This window comes from Carettochelys insculpta, chromosome 22, assembly GCF_033958435.1.
Source record: "Carettochelys insculpta isolate YL-2023 chromosome 22, ASM3395843v1, whole genome shotgun sequence".
NCBI lineage: Eukaryota > Metazoa > Chordata > Testudines > Carettochelyidae > Carettochelys > Carettochelys insculpta.
The window spans coordinates 926850-945327 of NC_134158.1; the positions used below are offsets into that span (position 1 = coordinate 926850).

At 60.5% G+C, this 18478-nt stretch overlaps 2 protein-coding genes across 2 annotated transcripts in view; one reads left to right on the forward strand and one right to left on the reverse strand.

Annotated features, from left to right (window-relative positions):
- The window catches only part of LOC142024882 (E3 ubiquitin-protein ligase TRIM11-like), a 151801-nt gene that overhangs the window by 89269 nt on the left and 44054 nt on the right, over positions 1-18478 (reverse strand). The gene's annotated exons all lie outside the window — the stretch shown is intronic.
- Positions 7532-17337, forward strand: LOC142024833 (E3 ubiquitin-protein ligase TRIM39-like). The gene is made up of 8 exons (XM_075017102.1): positions 7532-7948; positions 8280-8375; positions 10358-10588; positions 10863-10885; positions 11456-11568; positions 12736-12756; positions 12974-13000; positions 16625-17337. Exons 1-8 carry the CDS (start codon positions 7532-7534, stop codon positions 17221-17223), a joined length of 1527 nt encoding a protein of 508 aa, XP_074873203.1. The 3' UTR covers positions 17224-17337.

Sequence of the window (18478 nt, forward strand, 5' to 3'; positions counted from 1 at the left end):
CTAGCCCGGCCCCCGGCCCAGGGGCAGCAGACGGCGCCGGGCGGGGGAGTCGCTCCTGTCCCAGTTCCTGCCCTGCGACATCTGCGTGTGACGTCCGGGGGGACAAAACTGAGCAGTTGTTCTACTCCAGCAGCGCCGGGTGCAACCCCAGCGCTCGTCTCATTCCCATTTCACCGGGTTTTACACGCACCCGCCCGGCCTGTCTGAGAAATGGGATGATCCACGTGGGTTCTTCACTCCCGTCCCCAGGAGCGTTTGCCTGGTCTGTGCAGCACCACCCGCCCATTTCCCGGCGTCGCTCGTGGGTGTCGCGTCCTGGTTCGGAAAACGTGGCTGCTCTGTGTCACTGCGGGCGAGTTCGGGAAATGAAAGAGAAACGTTCGTAGCAATAAACACCTGAGCGTGACCCACCCAGTGTCTCTGTGCTCCTCATTGTTTGCTTGTAATGTTGACACAAGGTTTGGCTGGGGGAGGATGGGGTGAGAGTGGTGACCTCACAGCTGGGTTTGGTGTGTGGGGCTCAGGTTGGGTGGAGAATAGAGAAGGATGAAGAAAGCAACAAGGGTGTGTGTGTGTGTGTGTGTGTGTTGCGGTTTCGGATGTCTCGGGCTGACTGTGGGCAGCCAGAGCTGTAAAGCTGGATCTGACCCTGGGAGGGTGGGGCAGGGATGGGGCAGGGGCATGGTGTGTGTTGGGGGTGTGGGGGGAGTCCAGGCTATGGCGAGGAAAGTGCCAGCAGGTGCTCAGTACTCTGAAGGAGTTGGGGCATGTCCCCTGCAGAGGTCATTTGCATGACAATACAGAGGTGTGCGTGTGTAATGCCTTGTGACCAAAACCTCATGGGAGCAGGCGAAGCAGTGAGGCCTTGGCTAGTGTAAACATAAGAACATAAGAACATAAGAATGGCCATACTGGGTCAGACCAAAGGTCCATCAAGCCCAGCATCCCATCTGCCGACGGTGGCCAATGCCAGGTGCCCCAGAGAAGGAGAACAGAAGACAAGTGATTTATCTCCTGCCATCCATCTCCTGCCCTTGTTATGAAGGCTAGGGCACCATACTTTATCCCTGGCTAATAGCCATTTATGGACCTGACCTGCAAAAATTTATCAAGCTCTTTTTTAAACCCTAATAGAGTCCTGGCCTTCACAGCCTCCTCGGGCAAGGAGTTCCACAGGTTGACTGTGCGCTGTGTGAAGAAAAATTTCCTTTTATTAGTTTTGAACCTACTACCCATCAATTTCATTTGGTGTCCCCTAGTTCTTGTATTATGGGAAAAGGTAAATAATTTTTCTATATTCACTTTCTCCACACCATTCATGATTTTATATACCTCTATCATATCGCCCCTCAATCGCCTCTTTTCCAAACTGAAAAGTCCCAGTCTCTCTAGCCTCTCCCCATATGGGACCCTTTCCAAGCCCCTAATCATCTTAGTCGCCCTTTTCTGAACCTTTTCTAATGCCAATATATCTTTTTTGAGGTGAGGAGACCACATCTGCACGCAGTACTCGAGATGTGGGCGTACCATAGTTTTATATAGGGGAAGTATGATATCTTTTGTCTTATTATCGATCCCTTTTTTAATAATTCCTAACATCCTATTTGCCTTACTAACTGCCGCTGCACACTGCGTGGATGTCTTCAGAGAACTATCCACTATAACTCCAAGATCCCTTTCCTGATCTGTCGTAGCTAAATTTGACCCCATCATGTAGTACGTGTAATTTGGGTTATTTTTTCCAACATGCATTACCTTACACTTACCCACATTAAATTTCATTTGCCATTTTGCTGCCCAATCACTCAGTTTGCTGAGATCTCCTTGTAGTTCTTCACAATCCCTTTTGCTTTTGACTGTCCTGAACAACTTGGTGTCATCTGCAAACTTTGCCACCTCACTGCTTACCTCATTTTCTAGATCATTGATGAACAAGTTGAACAGGATCGGTCCCAGGACTGAGCCCTGGGGAACACCACTAGTTACCCCCCTCCATTGTGAAAATTTACCATTTATTCCAACCCTTTGTTTTCTGTCTTTTAACCAATTTCCGATCCATGAAAGGACCTTTCCTCCTATCCCATGACCACCTAATTTACATAAAAGCCTTTGGTGTGGGACCGTGTCAAAGGCTTTCTGGAAATCTAGGTATATTATGTCCACTGGGTGCCCCTTGTCCGCGTGTTTATTAACCCCTTCAAAGAATTCTAATAGATTAGACAGACACGACTTCCCTCTGCAGAAACCATGCTGACTTTTGCCCAACAATTCGTGCTCTTCTATGTGCCTTGCAATTTTACTCTTTACTAGTGTTTCTACTAATTTACCTGGTACTGATGTTAAACTTATCGGTCTATAATTGCCAGGATCTCCTCTAGAGCCTTTTTTAAATATTGGTGTTATATTGGCCGTCTTCCAGTCATTTGGTACCAAAGTGGATTTAAAGGATAGGTTACAAACCACTGTTAATAACTCCGCAATTTCACATTTGAGTTCTTTCAGAACCCTTGGGTGAATGCCATCTGGTCCTGGAGACTTGTTACTATTCAGCTTATCAATTAATTCCAAAACCTCCTCTAATGTCACTTCAATCTGAGTGAGTTCCTCAGATTTGTCGCCTAAAAAGGCTGGCTCAGATTTAGGAACCTCTGTAACATCTTCAGCCGTGAAGACTGAAGCAAAGAAATCATTTAATCGCTCCGCAATGGCACTGTCTTCCTTGATCGCTCCTTTTATATCTTTATCATCCAAGGGCCCCACTGCTTTTTTAGCAGGCTTCCTGCTTCTAATGTATTTAAAAAACATTTTACTATTGTTTTTTGAATTTTTGGCTAGCTGTTCCTCAAACTCTTTTTTGGCTTTTCTTACTACATTATGACAGTTAATTTGGGAGTGTTTATGTTCCTTTCTATTTTCCTCACTAGGATTTGACTTCCACTTTTTAAAAGCTGCCCTTTTCTCTCTCACTGCCTTTTTAACATGGCTGTTTAGCCATGGTGGTTCTTTGTTAGGTCTCTTACTGTGTTTTTTTATTTGGGGTATACATTTAAGTTGGGCCTCTAGTATGGTGTCTTTAAACAGTTTCCATGCAGCTTCCAGGGATTTTAGTTTAATTACTCTACCTTTTAGTTTCTGTTTAACTAGCTTCCTCATTTTAGTGTAATTCCCCTTTTTGAAATTAAATGCCAGAGTGTTTGACCGCTGCGGTGTTCTTCCCAACACAGGAATATTAAAAGTTATTATATTGTGGTCACTATTTCCAAGCGGTCCAGTAACAGTTACCTCTTGGACCAGATCCTGCGTTCCAGTTAAGACTAGATCGAGAACCGACTCTCCCCTTGTGGGTTCCTGTACTAGCTGCTCCAAGAAGCAGTCATTTAAGGCATCAAGAAATTTAATCTCTGAATCCCGTCCTGAGGTGACATGCACCCAATCAATATGGGGATAATTGAAATCTCCTATTACTACTGTGTTTTTTATTTTGATAGCCTCTCTAATCTCCCTTAACATTTCAGCATCACTATCACTGTCCTGGTTAGGTGGTCGGTAATATATTCCTAATGCCATATTCATATTAGAGAAATGAATTGTTATCCATAATGATTCTATGGAACATTTTGATTCCTTTAGGATTTTTACTTCATTTGATTCTATATTATCCTTCACATATAGTACCACTCCGCCACCCGCACGACCTGTTCTGTCTTTCCGATATAATTTATATCCCGGTATGATAGTGTCCCACTGATTGTCCTCATTCCACCATGTTTCTGAGATGCCTATTATGTCAACTTCCTCCTTTGATATGAGGTACTCCAGTTCACCCATCTTATTAGACAGACTCCTAGCATTAGTGTAAAAGCATGTTAGAAAACTACCACTATTTATATGTCCGCCTTTCACAGACACGGTGGATTTTTTTATGCATGATTGTTTTACATCTGATCTTGCCCATATATTATTTCCCACGTTCCCTATCTGACTAACTTCTAGGGAATCCCTGTCTATGGAGCCTCGTGTAAGAGAAGTCTCCGTCCGATCCAGGTGCTCCCCCGCACCAATCGGCTTTCCCCCACCTCTTAGTTTAAAAACTGCTCTATGTCCTTTTTAATGTTTAATGCCAGCAGTCTGGATCCACCTTGATTTAGGTGGAGCCCATCCTTCCTGTATAGGCTCCCCCTACCCCAAAAGTGTCCCCAGTTCCTAATAAATCTAAACCCCTCTTCCCTACACCATCGTCTCATCCACGCATTGAGACTCTGAAGTTCTGCCTGTCTATCTGGCCCTGCGCGTGGAACTGGAAGCATTTCAGAGAATGCCACCAAAGATGTTCTGGATTTCAGTCTCTTTCCTAGTAACCTAAATTTGGCCTCCAGAACATCTCTTCTACCCTTCCCTATGTCATTGGTACCAACATGTACCACGACGACCGGCTCCTCCCCAGCACTGCCCATAAGTCTGTCTAGATGCCTCGAGAGATCCGCAACCTTCGCACCAGGCAGGCAAGTCACCATACGGTTCTCCCGGTCATCACAAACCCAACTATCTATATTTCTAATGATCGAATCCCCCACTACTAAAACCTGCTTCTTCCTAACAGCTGGCGCTCCCTCCCCCGGAGAAGTATCCTCGGCACGAGAGGATACAACATCACCCTCTGGAAGGAGGGTCCCAACTACGGGATGGTTTCCCTCTGCTCCCCTTGACTGCTCTCCTTCCCTGAGCCTTTCATCCTCCGTAACAGCCTCAGGACTGTCAGATTGGAGGTGGGACAGCCCTACTATGTCCCGGAAAGTCTCATCCACAAACACCTCTGCCTTCCTTAGCTCCTCCAGTTCAGCCACCCTGGCCTCCAAAGCACGCACTCGGTCTCTGAGGGCCAGGAGCTCCTTGCATCGAGCGCACACATACGCCACCCGCCCACAGGGTAGGTAGTCATACATACTGCACTCGACACAATAAACAGGATAGCCCCCACTCTGCTGCTGGGCTTCTGCCTCCATTTCCTACTCTAGTTATATATGAGGGTTAATTAAATGTTTCAGATAGAGGTTGTTATAAAGGATTTAGTTTAAGGGCAACAGAAGTCACTGGCTCCCTCCAAGCTCCCCCTCTCAACTCCCCTCTCCAAACTCCCTCCTGTTAGCACACACCCTGTTTGCCAGCACCCGGTCGCAAAGCTCCCTGGTCGCTTACTAGCAGGGTTTAAGTGCTCGGCCTCCCTGATAGCTCCTCCCTCTGCCTACAGCTCAGCCAATCAGCACACGGTGTTTCAATTCAAACCTAATCAGCTTCCAACTGCCTGCCTGCCTGCCTGAGCACACGGCCTTTCAAACAAACAAACACACACACTCAGCTCAGCACTCCAAACAAACAAACTCCAAACTCCAAACAAACACACAAGCCCAAAACCTCCAAATATAAGCAGCCACTTACCCCAAGGTGCTTTAGTTTGCTCCTTCCTTCTCCTCCTCCAGGAGAGCCTCTCCAAACTCCCTCCTGTTAGCACACACCCTGTTTGCCAGCACCCGGTCGCAAAACATGTTGTAAAGTCACAATTTGTGCTCTCGCCCAGTGCAAAGAATTGTGGAGTCTCAACAACGCTTGAGGCTTTGTGGGGCAGTTTTGTACAGGCACATCACTGCTGTGTGAGAGCTGGATTGCGGAGGGTCAGAGCGAGGTGTTAGTGGAGAGGGTGGAGGTGTTGTGTTTCAAGGAGCTGGCTGGAAGCCTTTTGGCTGTAAGACTGGTGTGGTTAGTTCTTTTCATGCGATTTGCAGGTGGACCTAAAAATAGGTTTATCGTTGTTCTGTGAGAAACCGCTTTGGGTGGATACTGAGCTGTTGTGCCTGGGCCGGAGCTGAAGTCGCCAAGAGCTGGAATCGCAGGGTTTGCAGGCAAATCCCCCAAGACAGCAGCCGGTAGCTGGTCGAGGGCTGGTAGGAGGAATAGGGCTGGGCTGGTAGGAGAAGCAGGGGGTGACCAGTGGGGCAGCTGGCAGGGAGCAAGCGGAACGCTGGACCAGCGTGAAGCGGGCATTGCCTCAGGTTCAGTGAGGGATGCATCAGGGTGATGGGTCAGGGCCTGCAGGGACTGGCCCGAGCGGTCAGTGGGGCATTGGAAGCCGGGTATGTAGAAAGTTGGGTGTGTGGATTGGCTGGTTACAGGATTGGGCTGGAGAGCCTGAGAGGCCCAGGACACTGTCAATGCATCTGAGCTGGGACAGTTACTTGGGGGTTGGTTCCGAACTCTGGGGGTGGGATTTTCCCAAGCTTGTGCCATGTGACTTCTCTGCCTCTTTCATTAAAAGTTTCTTTTCTACACTCAGAGTGTTTGCGTGCGAGGGAGGAATCGTTGCCTCGCCGACGCGCCCGGGGGTGTGAATTTCCCAGGCTAGTGGGTGGGGGCTCGAGCCGGTTCTGTGTGAGAGGGATGAAAAGGAACCGCAGATATTGAACCCGGCCCTGGTTGCTGCCGACTCCTTCCAGCAGAAGGTTCCACTGCAGTTTCTGACACCTGCATCTCTGGGGAGGCCGGCTGGGCCAGCAGTGGGGGGAGCGGAGACACCGGCCCCAGCTCGCTCCACTGCCCCCGGCTCCATGACTGTCTTCCCCCCCGCGGGTGAGCACAGGGAGCGGTTCTGTCCCCTCCCCTGAGTCCCTCCCCGGAGCGATGCACCTGGGGGCTGCGGGGGCCTGGCTCTGGCAGCAGGGACCTCAATGCCATTGGCAGCAGCCAGCCCGGGCTGAGGGGTGTCACCAGGCCCAGGCGGGGCTGGCGCGGACCCCTGTAAGCTGAGCACTGGGGTGGCCGCCCAGGAGAGATGCCGGCGCTGACCCGGTGCTTGGCAGAGCCCCCGCGGCCGGCAGCGCGTTTCTCCGGGCGGTGCCCAGCCGCACAGAACAGCATTTCTTCCGCACACGGGGGGGAGTTACCAGGAGCATTGTCACCTCCGGAGGGGCTCTGACCCAAGCCCCCGCTCACACCCCCCCCACCCCGGGCAGGGTGAGTTGTGTGACGCACCGATGCGGTGGTGATGGGCGACACCTTCACACTGGTGCACAGAAGAAAATTATGGGGGGTGGGGCTCAGGGCAGAGGCAGAGGGCTGGGGTACAAGGACTCCAGCTGGGGCCGCCGGCTCTGAGCCAGGGCTAAGGGATCAGGTCTGGAGCAGGAGACGGGGTGCAGGGGTGTGAGAGCTCCGGCTGGGGATATAGGCTACGGGGTGGGGCCGGGTTCAGGGAAGGTTTGGGGGTGGGGGATGCTCTGGGGCTACTGTGAGGCCTGTCATTTCATTAGGCAGCTTGGTGCTTGTTTGGGGCTTTCTCAGGGCCGTGCAGCTGCTGGGATGTGATTTTCCTGGTGTGGAATTTCCTCCCAGTGAGTGGCATTGGCTGTCGCTTGTGCGATCGGCTTCACGCGCTTGTGCAATCGGCTTCAAGTTATTTAAAAAAAAAAGAGGCTGCCCAGGCCCTGCTCAGGAAAGTGAAACTAACCTGCAGTTCCTGATCTCGCTGTGCGCCGGGGCCATGGCTGCCAGGGACGTGGCCGGGAGTTTCCAGGAAGAAGTGACTTGTCCCGTCTGCCTGGAGTATTTCACAGAGCCGGTGTCGATTGAGTGCGGACACAGCTTCTGCCGGGCCTGTATCAGCCAGTGCTGGGGGGAGTCGGAGCCCAACTTCTCCTGCCCCCAGTGCAGAGAAACCACCCGGCAGAGAAACCTGCGGCCCAACTGGCAGCTGGGGAACCTGGTGGAGTTAGTGAAAGGCCTGCGGGTCCCGGCGGGGCTGGAGCCCGAGGGGCAGCGAGTGTGTGAGAGGCACCAGGAGGCTCTGAAACTCTTCTGCCAGGAGGATCAAAGCCCCATCTGCGTGATCTGTAGAGAGTCCCAGGCTCACCGCACTCACACGGTGGTGCCCGTGGAGGAGGCTGCCCAGGAGTACAGGGTAGGGAACGGGTCTGGTCCCAGCGGGCTGGGTGTCACAGGGGCAGCTTCTCTGAAGCCACAGAGCCCTGTGTGGGTCTGACGGGCCCTGGGGTGGAACCACGGACCTGTCTGATAACAGGATTCAGCCACCTGCAGCCCCTGGTGCTTGGGCGAAACTGGGCCAGGCCCAGCAGTGCTGCCGGGGGGATACCCTGGAGCTGGGGTCACTTCTCAGGGGGCTGGAAAATGGGAAGCTGCCCCCCAGCCCCACTCTGCTCCGTGACCCCATTATCACTGGGCACAAACCAATGGCCCCAAACCAGCCCCAGAGCCACTGTCTGTGTTTGCAGGAGCAACTCCTGAGCCGCCTGCAGCGCCTGCGGGAGCAGAGAGAGGAGCTCGTGGGCCTGAAATCCGCCTGGGCCGAGGAGAGCGAGAGGCTGCGGGTAGGTGCCCGGCCCTGCCCAGGTGCTTTGCACAGGGGCTGTGACAGCACTGGGGGGTGTCTGCGCTGGTTGGCGTCTGCGACACTCAAAGGTTAAAGTGTTTGCAGGGCCGATTCAGGGAGCGAGCTCAGGGTCCCAGTAACCAGTGTGGGGCAGCCCCTGCTTCCAGCCCCCTGGTGTAAATCAGGAGTGACCCCTGGCAGGCAGTAGTTGGGGTCAGGCTGCTCAGGCCCCTGGTGTAAATCAGGAGTGACCCCCGGCAGGCAGTAGTTGGGGTCAGGCTGCTCAGGGCCCTGGTGTAAATCTGGAGTGACCCCCGGCAGGCAGTAGTTGGGGTCAGGCTGCTCAGGGCCCTGGTGTAAATCAGGAGTGACCCCTGGCAGGCAGTAGTTGAGGTCAGGCTGCTCAGGGCCCTGGTGTAAATCAGGAGTGACCCCCGGCAGTCAGTAGTTGGGGTCAGACTGCCCAGGCCCCTGGTGTAAATCAGGAGTGACCCCCGGCAGGCAGTAGTTGGGGTCAGACTGCTCAGGGCCCTGGTGTAAATCAGGAGTGACCCCCGGCAGGCAGTAGTTGGGGTCAGACTGCTCAGGCCCCTGGTGTAAATCAGGAGTGACCCCCGGCAGTCAGTAGTTGGGGTCAGACTGCCCAGGCCCCTGGTGTAAATCAGGAGTGACCCCCGGCAGGCAGTAGTTGGGGTCAGACTGCTCAGGGCCCTGGTGTAAATCAGGAGTGACCCCCGGCAGGCAGTAGTTGGGGTCAGACTGCTCAGGGCCCTGGTGTAAATCAGGAGTGACCCCTGGCAGTCAGTAGTCGGGGTCAGGCTGCTCAGGGCACTGGTGTAAATCAGGAGTGACCCCCGGCAGTCAGTAGTCGGGGTCACACTGCCCAGGCCCCTGGTGTAAATCAGGAGTGACCCCTGGCAGTCAGTAGTCGGGGTCAGGCTGCTCAGGGCACTGGTGTAAATCAGGAGTGACCCCCGGCAGTCAGTAGTCGGGGTCACACTGCTCAGGCCCCTGGTGTAAATCAGGAGTGACCCCCGGCAGTCAGTAGTTGGGGTCAGGCTGCTCAGGCCCCTGGTGTAAATCAGGAGTGACCCCTGGCAGTCAGTAGTCGGGGTCAGGCTGCTCAGGGCACTGGTGTAAATCAGGAGTGATCCCCGGCAGGCAGTAGTCGGGGTCAGGCTGCTCAGGGCCCTGGTGTAAATCAGGAGTGACCCCCGGCAGTCAGTAGTCGGGGTCAGGCTGCTCAGGCCCCTGGTGTAAATCAGGAGTGACCCCTGGCAGTCAGTAGTTGGGGTCAGGCTGCTCAGGGCACTGGTGTAAATCAGGAGTGATCCCCGGCAGGCAGTAGTCGGGGTCAGGCTGCTCAGGCCCCTGGTGTAAATCAGGAGTGACCCCCGGCAGTCAGTAGTTGGGGGTCAGGCTGCTCAGGCCCCTGGTGTAAATCAGGAGTGACCCCTGGCAGTCAGTAGTCGGGGTCAGGCTGCTCAGGGCACTGGTGTAAATCAGGAGTGATCCCCGGCAGGCAGTAGTCGGGGTCAGGCTGCTCAGGGCCCTGGTGTAAATCAGGAGTGACCCCCGGCAGTCAGTAGTCGGGGTCAGGCTGCTCAGGGCCCTGGTGTAAATCAGGAGTGACCCCCGGCAGTCAGTAGTCAGGGTCAGGCTGCTCAGGCCCCTGGTGTAAATCCCCACTGGAGACAGTGAGGGCAGCGCAGGGGGTGGGAGCAGCCTCTGGCTCGGCCGCTCAAGCTCTGGGGGCCGGTGGAGAGGCCGGTGGCGCTGCTGGAGGTGCTCAGCTGTGGCCGGGTGGGGCTGGGACGGGGGAGCTCTGGGCTGGGCCCAGGGCTGGAGTATCGGACCCTCCAATGAGGCCAGTGGCCGGTTTGGGCTGAATGAAAAGCCCCGCGCGGCGCAGAACAGCCCCTGTCCCACGTCCCGTGTCCTTCTCTCCCCGTGGCCGCCCGGCCCCTCTGCGCACCCCAGCGGCAGACGGCGGTGGAGAGGCAGCTGGTGGCGTGGGAGTGCCAGCGGCTGCGCCGGTTCCTGGCTGAACAAGAGCGCCTCCTGCTGGCCCGGCTGGGAGAGCTGGCCCGGGAGATCGGGCAGAGGGAGGAGGAAAACGCCACCCGGCTGGGGGAGGAGATTTCCCAGCTCAGCGCCCTGATCACGGAGCTGGAGGGGACGTGTCAGCAGCCAGCGCTGGAATTGCTGCAGGTGAGACGGTGCCGGACGTGCCCAGAGCCCAGTGCCGGGAGGGGACGGCTCCTGGGGGAACTCAGCGCAGTGATCGCGGCCCAGGGTGGCTGCAGGGCTGGGGGCTCAGGGCTGCGGAGAGACGGGAGTTGGGGCTGGGGGGAAGCAGGTGACGCCCCCACTCCCTGGGGAGCCGCCTGTGGGGCTGAGGCTGTGGGAGCAGCGTGAGCTGTGTGGGGCAGGGCCGGGCTGGGCCGTGGGCACTGACTCTCTGCTGTCTCCCCATCCCCTCCAGGGTGTCAGAAGCTCTGTTAGCAGGTAAGTCCGGCTCCATCTGCCCCCACCCCCGTCATGCTGGGACGAGGCTCAGAAGCCGGGCTGAGGCCCAACCCCCACCAGGGACTGTCTCCCCCTCCTTCCCTGTAGCTCTGGGGCTGCTGCCACCGTGGGTGTGTGACCCACCCTGGGGAGGGAGCTGCCCCAGGGCTCTGGGCTGGGAACCCTCCCTGGGGCCTGGCTGGCTCAGGAGATCAGTAACGGGGCTGGGGCCTGTCACCCCGAGGGCCCAGCTAGGACGTGGCCCCAGCTCTGTCATGGCCCAAAGCCTGTCCCAGATGAGGGGCCTGTGGGAAGAGCTGAGTGGCCCAGCCAGGTGTGAGGGGAACTGGGGCTGGGGCTGGCCCTGCCTGCGCTGGGTTTTCTCTCTGAGGGTCAAGCCCCAGGCTGGGCCCCGGCAGGTGGTGCAGGCACTAAATTCCCTGGGCAGCAGAGGTCCCGGCCCCCTTAGCTCTGCCTGTGCCCAGCCCCCACCCGCTGCCCTGTCCGGCGTTGGGGGCAGGAGCTGAGGGCCGAGGAGGGGGAGGAACAACCCCACTGGTGTCTCTGCAGGGCCGAGAAGGCGACATCTCCCCGTCCGGCGCCCAAGTGCCCTGAGCTGGAGCAGAGAATCCGGGATTTCGCTGGGGAGCCCCGTCTGCAGGAGGCCGTGACGGGATTCCTGGGTGAGGGGTGCTGCTGCTGGGGGTTTCTCTCCCCCTGGGTCTGGGCAGGGGCAGAGGCTCCCCCATGGCAATCGGGGACGGCAGGAAGTGGCAGCTCCTTCGTTTGGGTTCACGTCAGTGGCTGAGAGCTCCCCGTGGATCAGAGCTGCGATCAGAGCCCCTGGTGTCCCAGCTCCCCAGGCTGCTCGGAGCAGAGCCGGCGTGGAGAGAGGGAGCTGAGGAGAGAATTGCTAATCCCGTATGTGTGCGCCCGGGCGCCTCCCGATCTGTCCCCAGGCAGGCGCGTGCCGGGGCTGATGCTCTCGGCTCCGTCAGTCGCTCACAACTCTTGTGTATTTCACTCACTCTGACTTGCGGCTCGATGCTCCGGGTCTGGAACTGGGCCTGGAATTGTGGGCTGGGAGCTGGGGGCGAATGTGGGGGCCGTGTGGCTGGGCTGTGAGTGGCTCCGTGCTGGGGGGAGGTGCCCAGCGAGGGAGCTGGGAATTGACTTTCTGGGGGGATTTGTGCAGGTGGGTTAAACCCGGTCACATTGGCCTCCAGAGAAACGCAGCCCAGCAGGCGTGGGAAGGTCACGCTGGAGTCCCGGAGAAACCCCAGTGACCCCTCCTGGGGAGGGCTGGGGCTGTGAGCCCAGGGAGGCTGCTCAGAGCAGAAAGGCAGGTGTCCCATACAGACGGGGATGGCCGAGAACAGGGGTGTGGAGGGAAGGTGCCTCCCCTGCAGCCGCCCCCTCCTGCTGCGCCAGGAGAGACTCTCCCTCCATCCCACCTGTGCCGGCCAGGGGGCAGTGACACTGGAGTTCTTCTGGGCACCGCTGAGAGGGGCAAATGAGAGCGAATTGCTGCAAACAGGGCGACGTCCAGCCCCAGGCCGAGGGCCCTGCACCACACGGCACCAGCCCAGTCACACGGAGCAGGGCTGGCGGCAGAGACGGCTGTCCTATGGGTCTGGGGCCCAGCCTTGGACTGGACGGGTCATTCGTCCTTCGGGCCCAAGCTGACGATACACGAGGGCTCTGTGCGCGGCTGGGAGCCGAAACGCCTCTGAGGAGCTGGTCCTTTGTCCTGAGTCCCAGGCCCCTCTCGCCGTGTGGGACAGAGCTGTGACTTCCAGCCCCAGGGGCCCTGACCCAGGCCAGTGACGGGTTTTTCTCTTTCCTTGCAGAGTCGCTGGCTGCAGAGAGAGGTGAGGATCCCGGGGCTGGGCTGGAGCGTGTGCCGGGATCTGCCCGGGGCCCGGCCGGGGAACGGGGCACAGACCGGCCGAGGGGAGTCGCAGGCTGCAGAACTGCTCTGTTGGGGGGCGGCGCAGAGCCGGGTGCTGCGGGGAGGGGCCGCGTACGGCCCTGCTCCAGGGGCTCTGCGGTGGGAATTCTCACCTCTCCCTTTGCCGGTCGTTGCAGGACTCGGACGAGCCCGAGGATTCGCAGGTAACTGACGTTCACCCTGTGTGGGTGATTCCAGCTCCCTCCCTGCGGCCCCTCCTGGCCCCATGCCCAGGGCCCCACACCTGGGAGACGGCAGAGCTGGTGGGGGAGGGGATACCCCTAGTGGGGGAGGAGGAGCAAAACCAGACCCGCAGGGGCACCACAGGGAGGGGCTGAGAGCTGCCCCAGGAGCCCAGCCCAGCCCCAGGGCAAAGAGCCGCCTCCTCCCTGTGCCCCGACCCCTCTGCCCTGCTGGAGGGAGGGGCCAGGAGTCAGTGGGTGAGCCGGGTCCCAGGCTGGGCCCAGACTCCCGTATTTCCCTCTGCCACCAGCTGAGCTCACTCCAGCTCCCGTCGGTTCCTGCCCCGCGTGGAGCTGAACCCGCTGAGCCCCGTCCCCACCGAGCTGGGAGTCACCCAGGGCTTCCACCAGGGTCTCCGCCGCCATGTGAGCGCCACTGACCGGAGCTCAGGGCAGCTTTCCTGGGGCTCTCAGCAGTGACCCCGGCTCTGCAGGGACCCGCCTCCCCCCGTCTGTCTGCAGCGAGGGGAGCAGAGGGGGAGCCGCCCTGGGCCTGGCGATGGAGAAGGGCCGGGGGCTCCCAGCCGCTGGTGCCGTGGCCGTGGCAGAGCCCCGGGGGCCGCTCAGCTCCGCACCGCGCCGGGCTGGGGGCGGGTCGCCAGTGTCCGGCTGGGGCCAAGGCTCCTGGTTTCCCACCAGGGTTTGTGTGCGGCCCGTGGCAGAGAGTCTCGGCGCCCATGTGACACTCGGGCACTGGGGGGGTGGGGGGAGCTGCAGCTCTGGCTGGGCGCTGGCGCCTGGGGTGGGGGTCAGCAAAGCGTGTGGGGAGGGGTCGGGAATGAGCAGCTGGAGCCCCATCCCTGCAGGGCTGTTAGTGCTGGGGCGTGAACCCCACAGCCAGAGTCTGGCACTGCTGCCGGCCCTTCTGCTCGCCCCCGACTGCACCCCCAGCCTTGTGCCTCTCGCCCCCGTCTCCCAGAACCGCCTCCTCCCTCTTCCCCTCCCCCCACAGAGACCACAGCTCCCCTCTGCCCCCCAGAACTGACTCCTTCCTCTCCCCTCCCCCCACAGAGACCACAGCTCCCCTCTGCCCCCAGAACTGCCTCCTCCCTCTCCCCTCCCCCCACAGAGACCACAGCTCCCCTCTGCCCCCCAGAACCGCCTCCTTCCTCTCCCCCTCCCCCCACAGAGACCACAGCTGCCCTCTGCCCCCCTGAACTGCCTCCTCCCCCTCCCCCTCCCCCCACAGAGACCACAGCTGCCCTCTGCCCCCCAGAACCGCCTCCTCCCTCTCCCCCTCCCCCCACAGAGACCACAGCTCCCCTCTGCCCCCCAGAACTGCCTCCTCCCTCTCCCCTCCCCCCACAGAGACCACAGCTCCCCTCTGCCCCCCAGAACCGCCTCCTTCCTCTCCCCCTCCCCCCACAGAGACCACAGCTCCCCTCTGCCCCCCAGAACCGCCTCCTTCCTCTCCCCCTCCCCCCACAGAGACCACAGCTCCCCTCTGCCCCCCAGAACCGCCTCCTTCCTCTCCCCCTCCCCCCACAGAGACCACAGCTGCCCTCTGCCCCCCCCGAACTCCCTCTTCCCTCTCCCCCTCCCCCCACAGAGATCACAGCTCCCCTCTGCCCCCCCAAACTCCCTCCTCCCTCTCCCCCTCCCCCCACAGAGACCACAGCTCCCCTCTGCCCCCCGAACTCCCTCCTCCCTCTCTCCCTCCCCCCACAGAGACCACAGCTCCCCTCTGCCCCCCCGAACTGCCTCTTCCCCCTTCCCCTCCCCCTCTGCCCCCCAGAACCGCCTCCTCCCTCTCCCCCTCCCCCCACAGAGACCACAGCTCCCCTCTGCCCCCAGAACTGCCTCTTCCCCCTTCCCCTCCCCCCACAGAGACCACAGCTCCCCTCTGCCCCCCCGAACTCCCTCCTCCCTCTCCCCCTCCCCCCACAGAGACCACAACTCCCGTCTGCCCCCCTGAACTGCCTCCTCCCTCTCCCCCTTCCCCCACAGAGACCACAGCTCCCCTCTGCCCCCCAGAACTGCCTCCTCCCTCTCCCCCTCCCCCCACAGAGACCACAGCTCCTCTCTGCCCCCCCAGAACTGCCTCCTCCCTCTTCCCCTCCCCCCACAGAGACCACAGCTCCCCTCCCCCTCTGCCCCCCAGAACTGCCTCCTACCTCTTCCCCTCCCCTCACAGAGACCACAGCTCCTCTGCCCCCTGTGCCATCCTCTTCCTCTTCCCACCCCCCACCACTGCTCCCTGCCCCTCCCCTCATCCCCCCTTCTGCTCCCTGCCCTTTAGTTCTCCCCATACCCTCCCCTCATCTCCTGCCTCCCTGACACCTGCACCCCCTCCCCTCTGGTCCCTTGGTGCCAGCCCCTCTGTTCACCGCTCCTCTGCCCCCTGAGCCCCCTCTCAGCCATTGTCCCTTCTGCCCCCTGGTGCCGGCCCTTCCCTCTGCCTGCCCCGTGTCTCGTCCCTTGTCTCCTTTGTGTCCCCGACGTGGGCCCTTCCCTCCCCCATCTCTGCCCCCTGGTGCCCACGTCCCTCCCCCCCCCGCCCTCCTTGCAGCTGCCCCTCTGCCCCACCCACCCCCCATCCCTCCCTGCTCACTCCCCCTGCCCCACACCTCCCTATTCCTGGCACCCGCCCCTCCCCTCACTGCCCTGTTATGTCCTGAGATCTCCCCCCCTCTTCCCCCTTTCCCTGCCCCCTGGCACCTGCCTCCCTGCTCACCCCCTTTGTCTCCTCCCCCTGCCCCTGTTCACCCACCGTGTGCTGGGGTGTTGCCCCTCCCCCTCCTGCTCTGTGCCCCAGAGGCCAGCTCGACTCCTGCCCTCCCCTTGTCCCTGGGTGACCTCCCCCACTCAGCTCCCGCCATTGGTCCCAGCCCAGCCCCTCACTCCTGTCTGTGGGCCTGGCGCTGCCCCCATTCCTGCCCCTTAATTGCCCCAGCGCTGCCCCCACCCCCTGCTCCTCCCCTCCCCCCTGCAGCCCCGTCACCCCCCTCCTCCTTCCCTCCTCCCCCACTGGGGCTGCCCTGCCCCGGCCGGTCCCTTGGCCCCCGGGCGCCTGCCTCACTCTGTGCCCTGGGGCTGCCCATTCCCTGCCCCCCATGGTGCTGGCACCTGCCCCACCCCTCAGCCCCCCACCCAGCACCCGTCCCTCCCCTTGGTCCCCTGCCCCATGGGAGCTCCCCATCGCCTCACAGCCCTCAGCCCCGCCCCTTGCTGCCCCTTCCGTCACCCTCTGCAGCCCCCGGTACCCCCCTTCATCCCTCCCAGGGCTTATGGGGTCTGCTCCTCAGCCCCCCATTGCCCTCATTGCGCCCCTCCCCCCTCACCTGCCCCTCCCCCTTCACACCTCCCCATCACCTGCCCCTTCTCTCTCCTCTCCAGCTGTGAGCCTGGCCCCTCCCCCGCCCTCCCTGACTCCTTCTCCCCCCTCCCCCACTCCCCTGCCCTCCCCCCTCAGCGTCTCCTCCCAGGCAGAGGGGCCCTGACGCCCCTCAGACAACACCCCCAGAGCGATCACTGGGGCGCAGGTTCATTTCCCTCCGACCCCAGGGACCAGCCCTGCCCCCGCACTGACTCTGTGACTCTCCCCAGTGGACGTCACTCTGGATCCAGACACGGCAAGTCCCCGACTCGTCCTGTCTGAGGATCGGAAACGTGTGAGATGCGGAGACACCCGCCAGGATCTGTCCCGCAACGCCGAGAGATTTGATCCTTGTCCCTGTGTGCTGGGCGCGGAGCGGCTCACGGGCGGGAGGTGTTACTGGGAGGTGGAGGTGGGAGACAAGACTGAGTGGGACCTGGGGGTGTGCAGGGGATCTGTGCGCAGGAAGGGGAAGGTGAGACTGTCACCTGACGATGGATACTGGGCCGTGTGGCTGAAGGACGGGGGATACAAGGCCCTCACCTGCCCCCCGACCCCCCTCCCCGTGAGCGCCAGGCCCGGCCGGGTGGGGGTTTTCCTGGACTACGAGGCGGGCGAGGTCTCATTTTACAATGTGACTGACAGGTCCCATCTCTTCACTTTCACCCGCACCTTCTCCGGGCCCCTCCACCCTTATTTCTGCCCCGGTACCAACCCCGGGGGGACAAACGCGGCTCCCCTGACAATCTGCCCCCTCCCAGCGCAGCCGCAGGGAATCCCTGTCCCTGGCAGTGACCCCGCGGCACAGACTGACCCCTCCCAGCACTAACCAGCCCCCAGCCCTGCTCCCATGGGGTCGTCTAAGGGGCATCTCCTGCCTGCCCCCAACCCTCTCCCTGTCGGTGCCCAGGCCTGTGAGCTGGGGGAGCAGCTGCAGGCTGTGGGGGGCAGGGCAGTGTGGGTCGGGTGGGGGCAGGGTCAGGTCGATGCTGAGAGGGGGGTGAGGAGGGGGCTGGAGTGCAGGAAAGGAGGAGCCCAGATCCCCAGGGGAGGACGGTGGGGTGGGTGTGATGGGGGAGGGGAGGGGAGAGGCCCCAGGAGGAAGAGCCTCTGAGATAAGAGGTGGCGGGAGAGGAGCCCAGTGAGGGGAGAGGCCCAGTGGGGGGCCCAGGGACCTGGCACATTTCCTGCCCTGGGGAGTCTCTGCCCACGGAGGGGGAGCAGCGGCCCCAGGGGCAGCGCTGGGCAGGGGAGAGGGCCGGGGCCCTGCTGTACGTGCGGCCGCTCTGCGCTGCAGCCTCAGCTGGGGGGGCTGGGGAAGGGGCTCAGCAGCTGGGCCAGCCGGGGGGGTGCGAGCCCAGCCCCAGGGCGTGAGCGGGGCCCAGCCGGGCCGTGCAGAACCCACTGGCTCCTCCCGTGCGTTTGCCCCTCCCGTGCGCGGTGACAAAGGGCCCCAGCGCCGGGCGAGGCGGGTGGGAAATACTGACACACACCGAGTGCCTGGTGCTGCCCAGGGCAGTTTGCTGCCCTCGGACTAGCCCGGCCCCCGGCCCAGGGGCAGCAGACGGCGCCGGGCGGGGGAGTCGCTCCTGTCCCAGGTCCTGCCCTGCCACATCTGCGTGTGACGCGCGGGGGGACAAAACGGAGCAGTTGTTCTACTCCAGCAGCGCCGGGTGCAACCCCAGCGCTCGTCTCATTCCCATTTCACCGGGTTTTACACGCACCCGCCCGGCGTGTCTGAGAAATGGGATGATCCACGTGGGTTCTTCACTCCCGTCCCCAGGAGCGTTTGCCTGGTCTGTGCAGCACCACCCGCCCATTTCCCGGCGTCGCGCGTGGGTGTTGCGTCCCGGTTCGGAAAACGTGGCTGCTCTGTGTCACTGCGGGCGAGTTCGGGAAATGAAAGAGAAACGTTCGTAGCAATAAACACCTGAGCGTGACCCACCCACTGTCTCTGTGCTCCTCACTCCTGCAGGGTTGGCGCAGGGTTTGGTCGGGGGAGGATGGGGTGGGAGTGGTGACCTCACAGCTGGGTTTGGTGTGTGGGGCTCAGGCTGGGGGTAGGAGAGGGTGAGTGGAGGGGG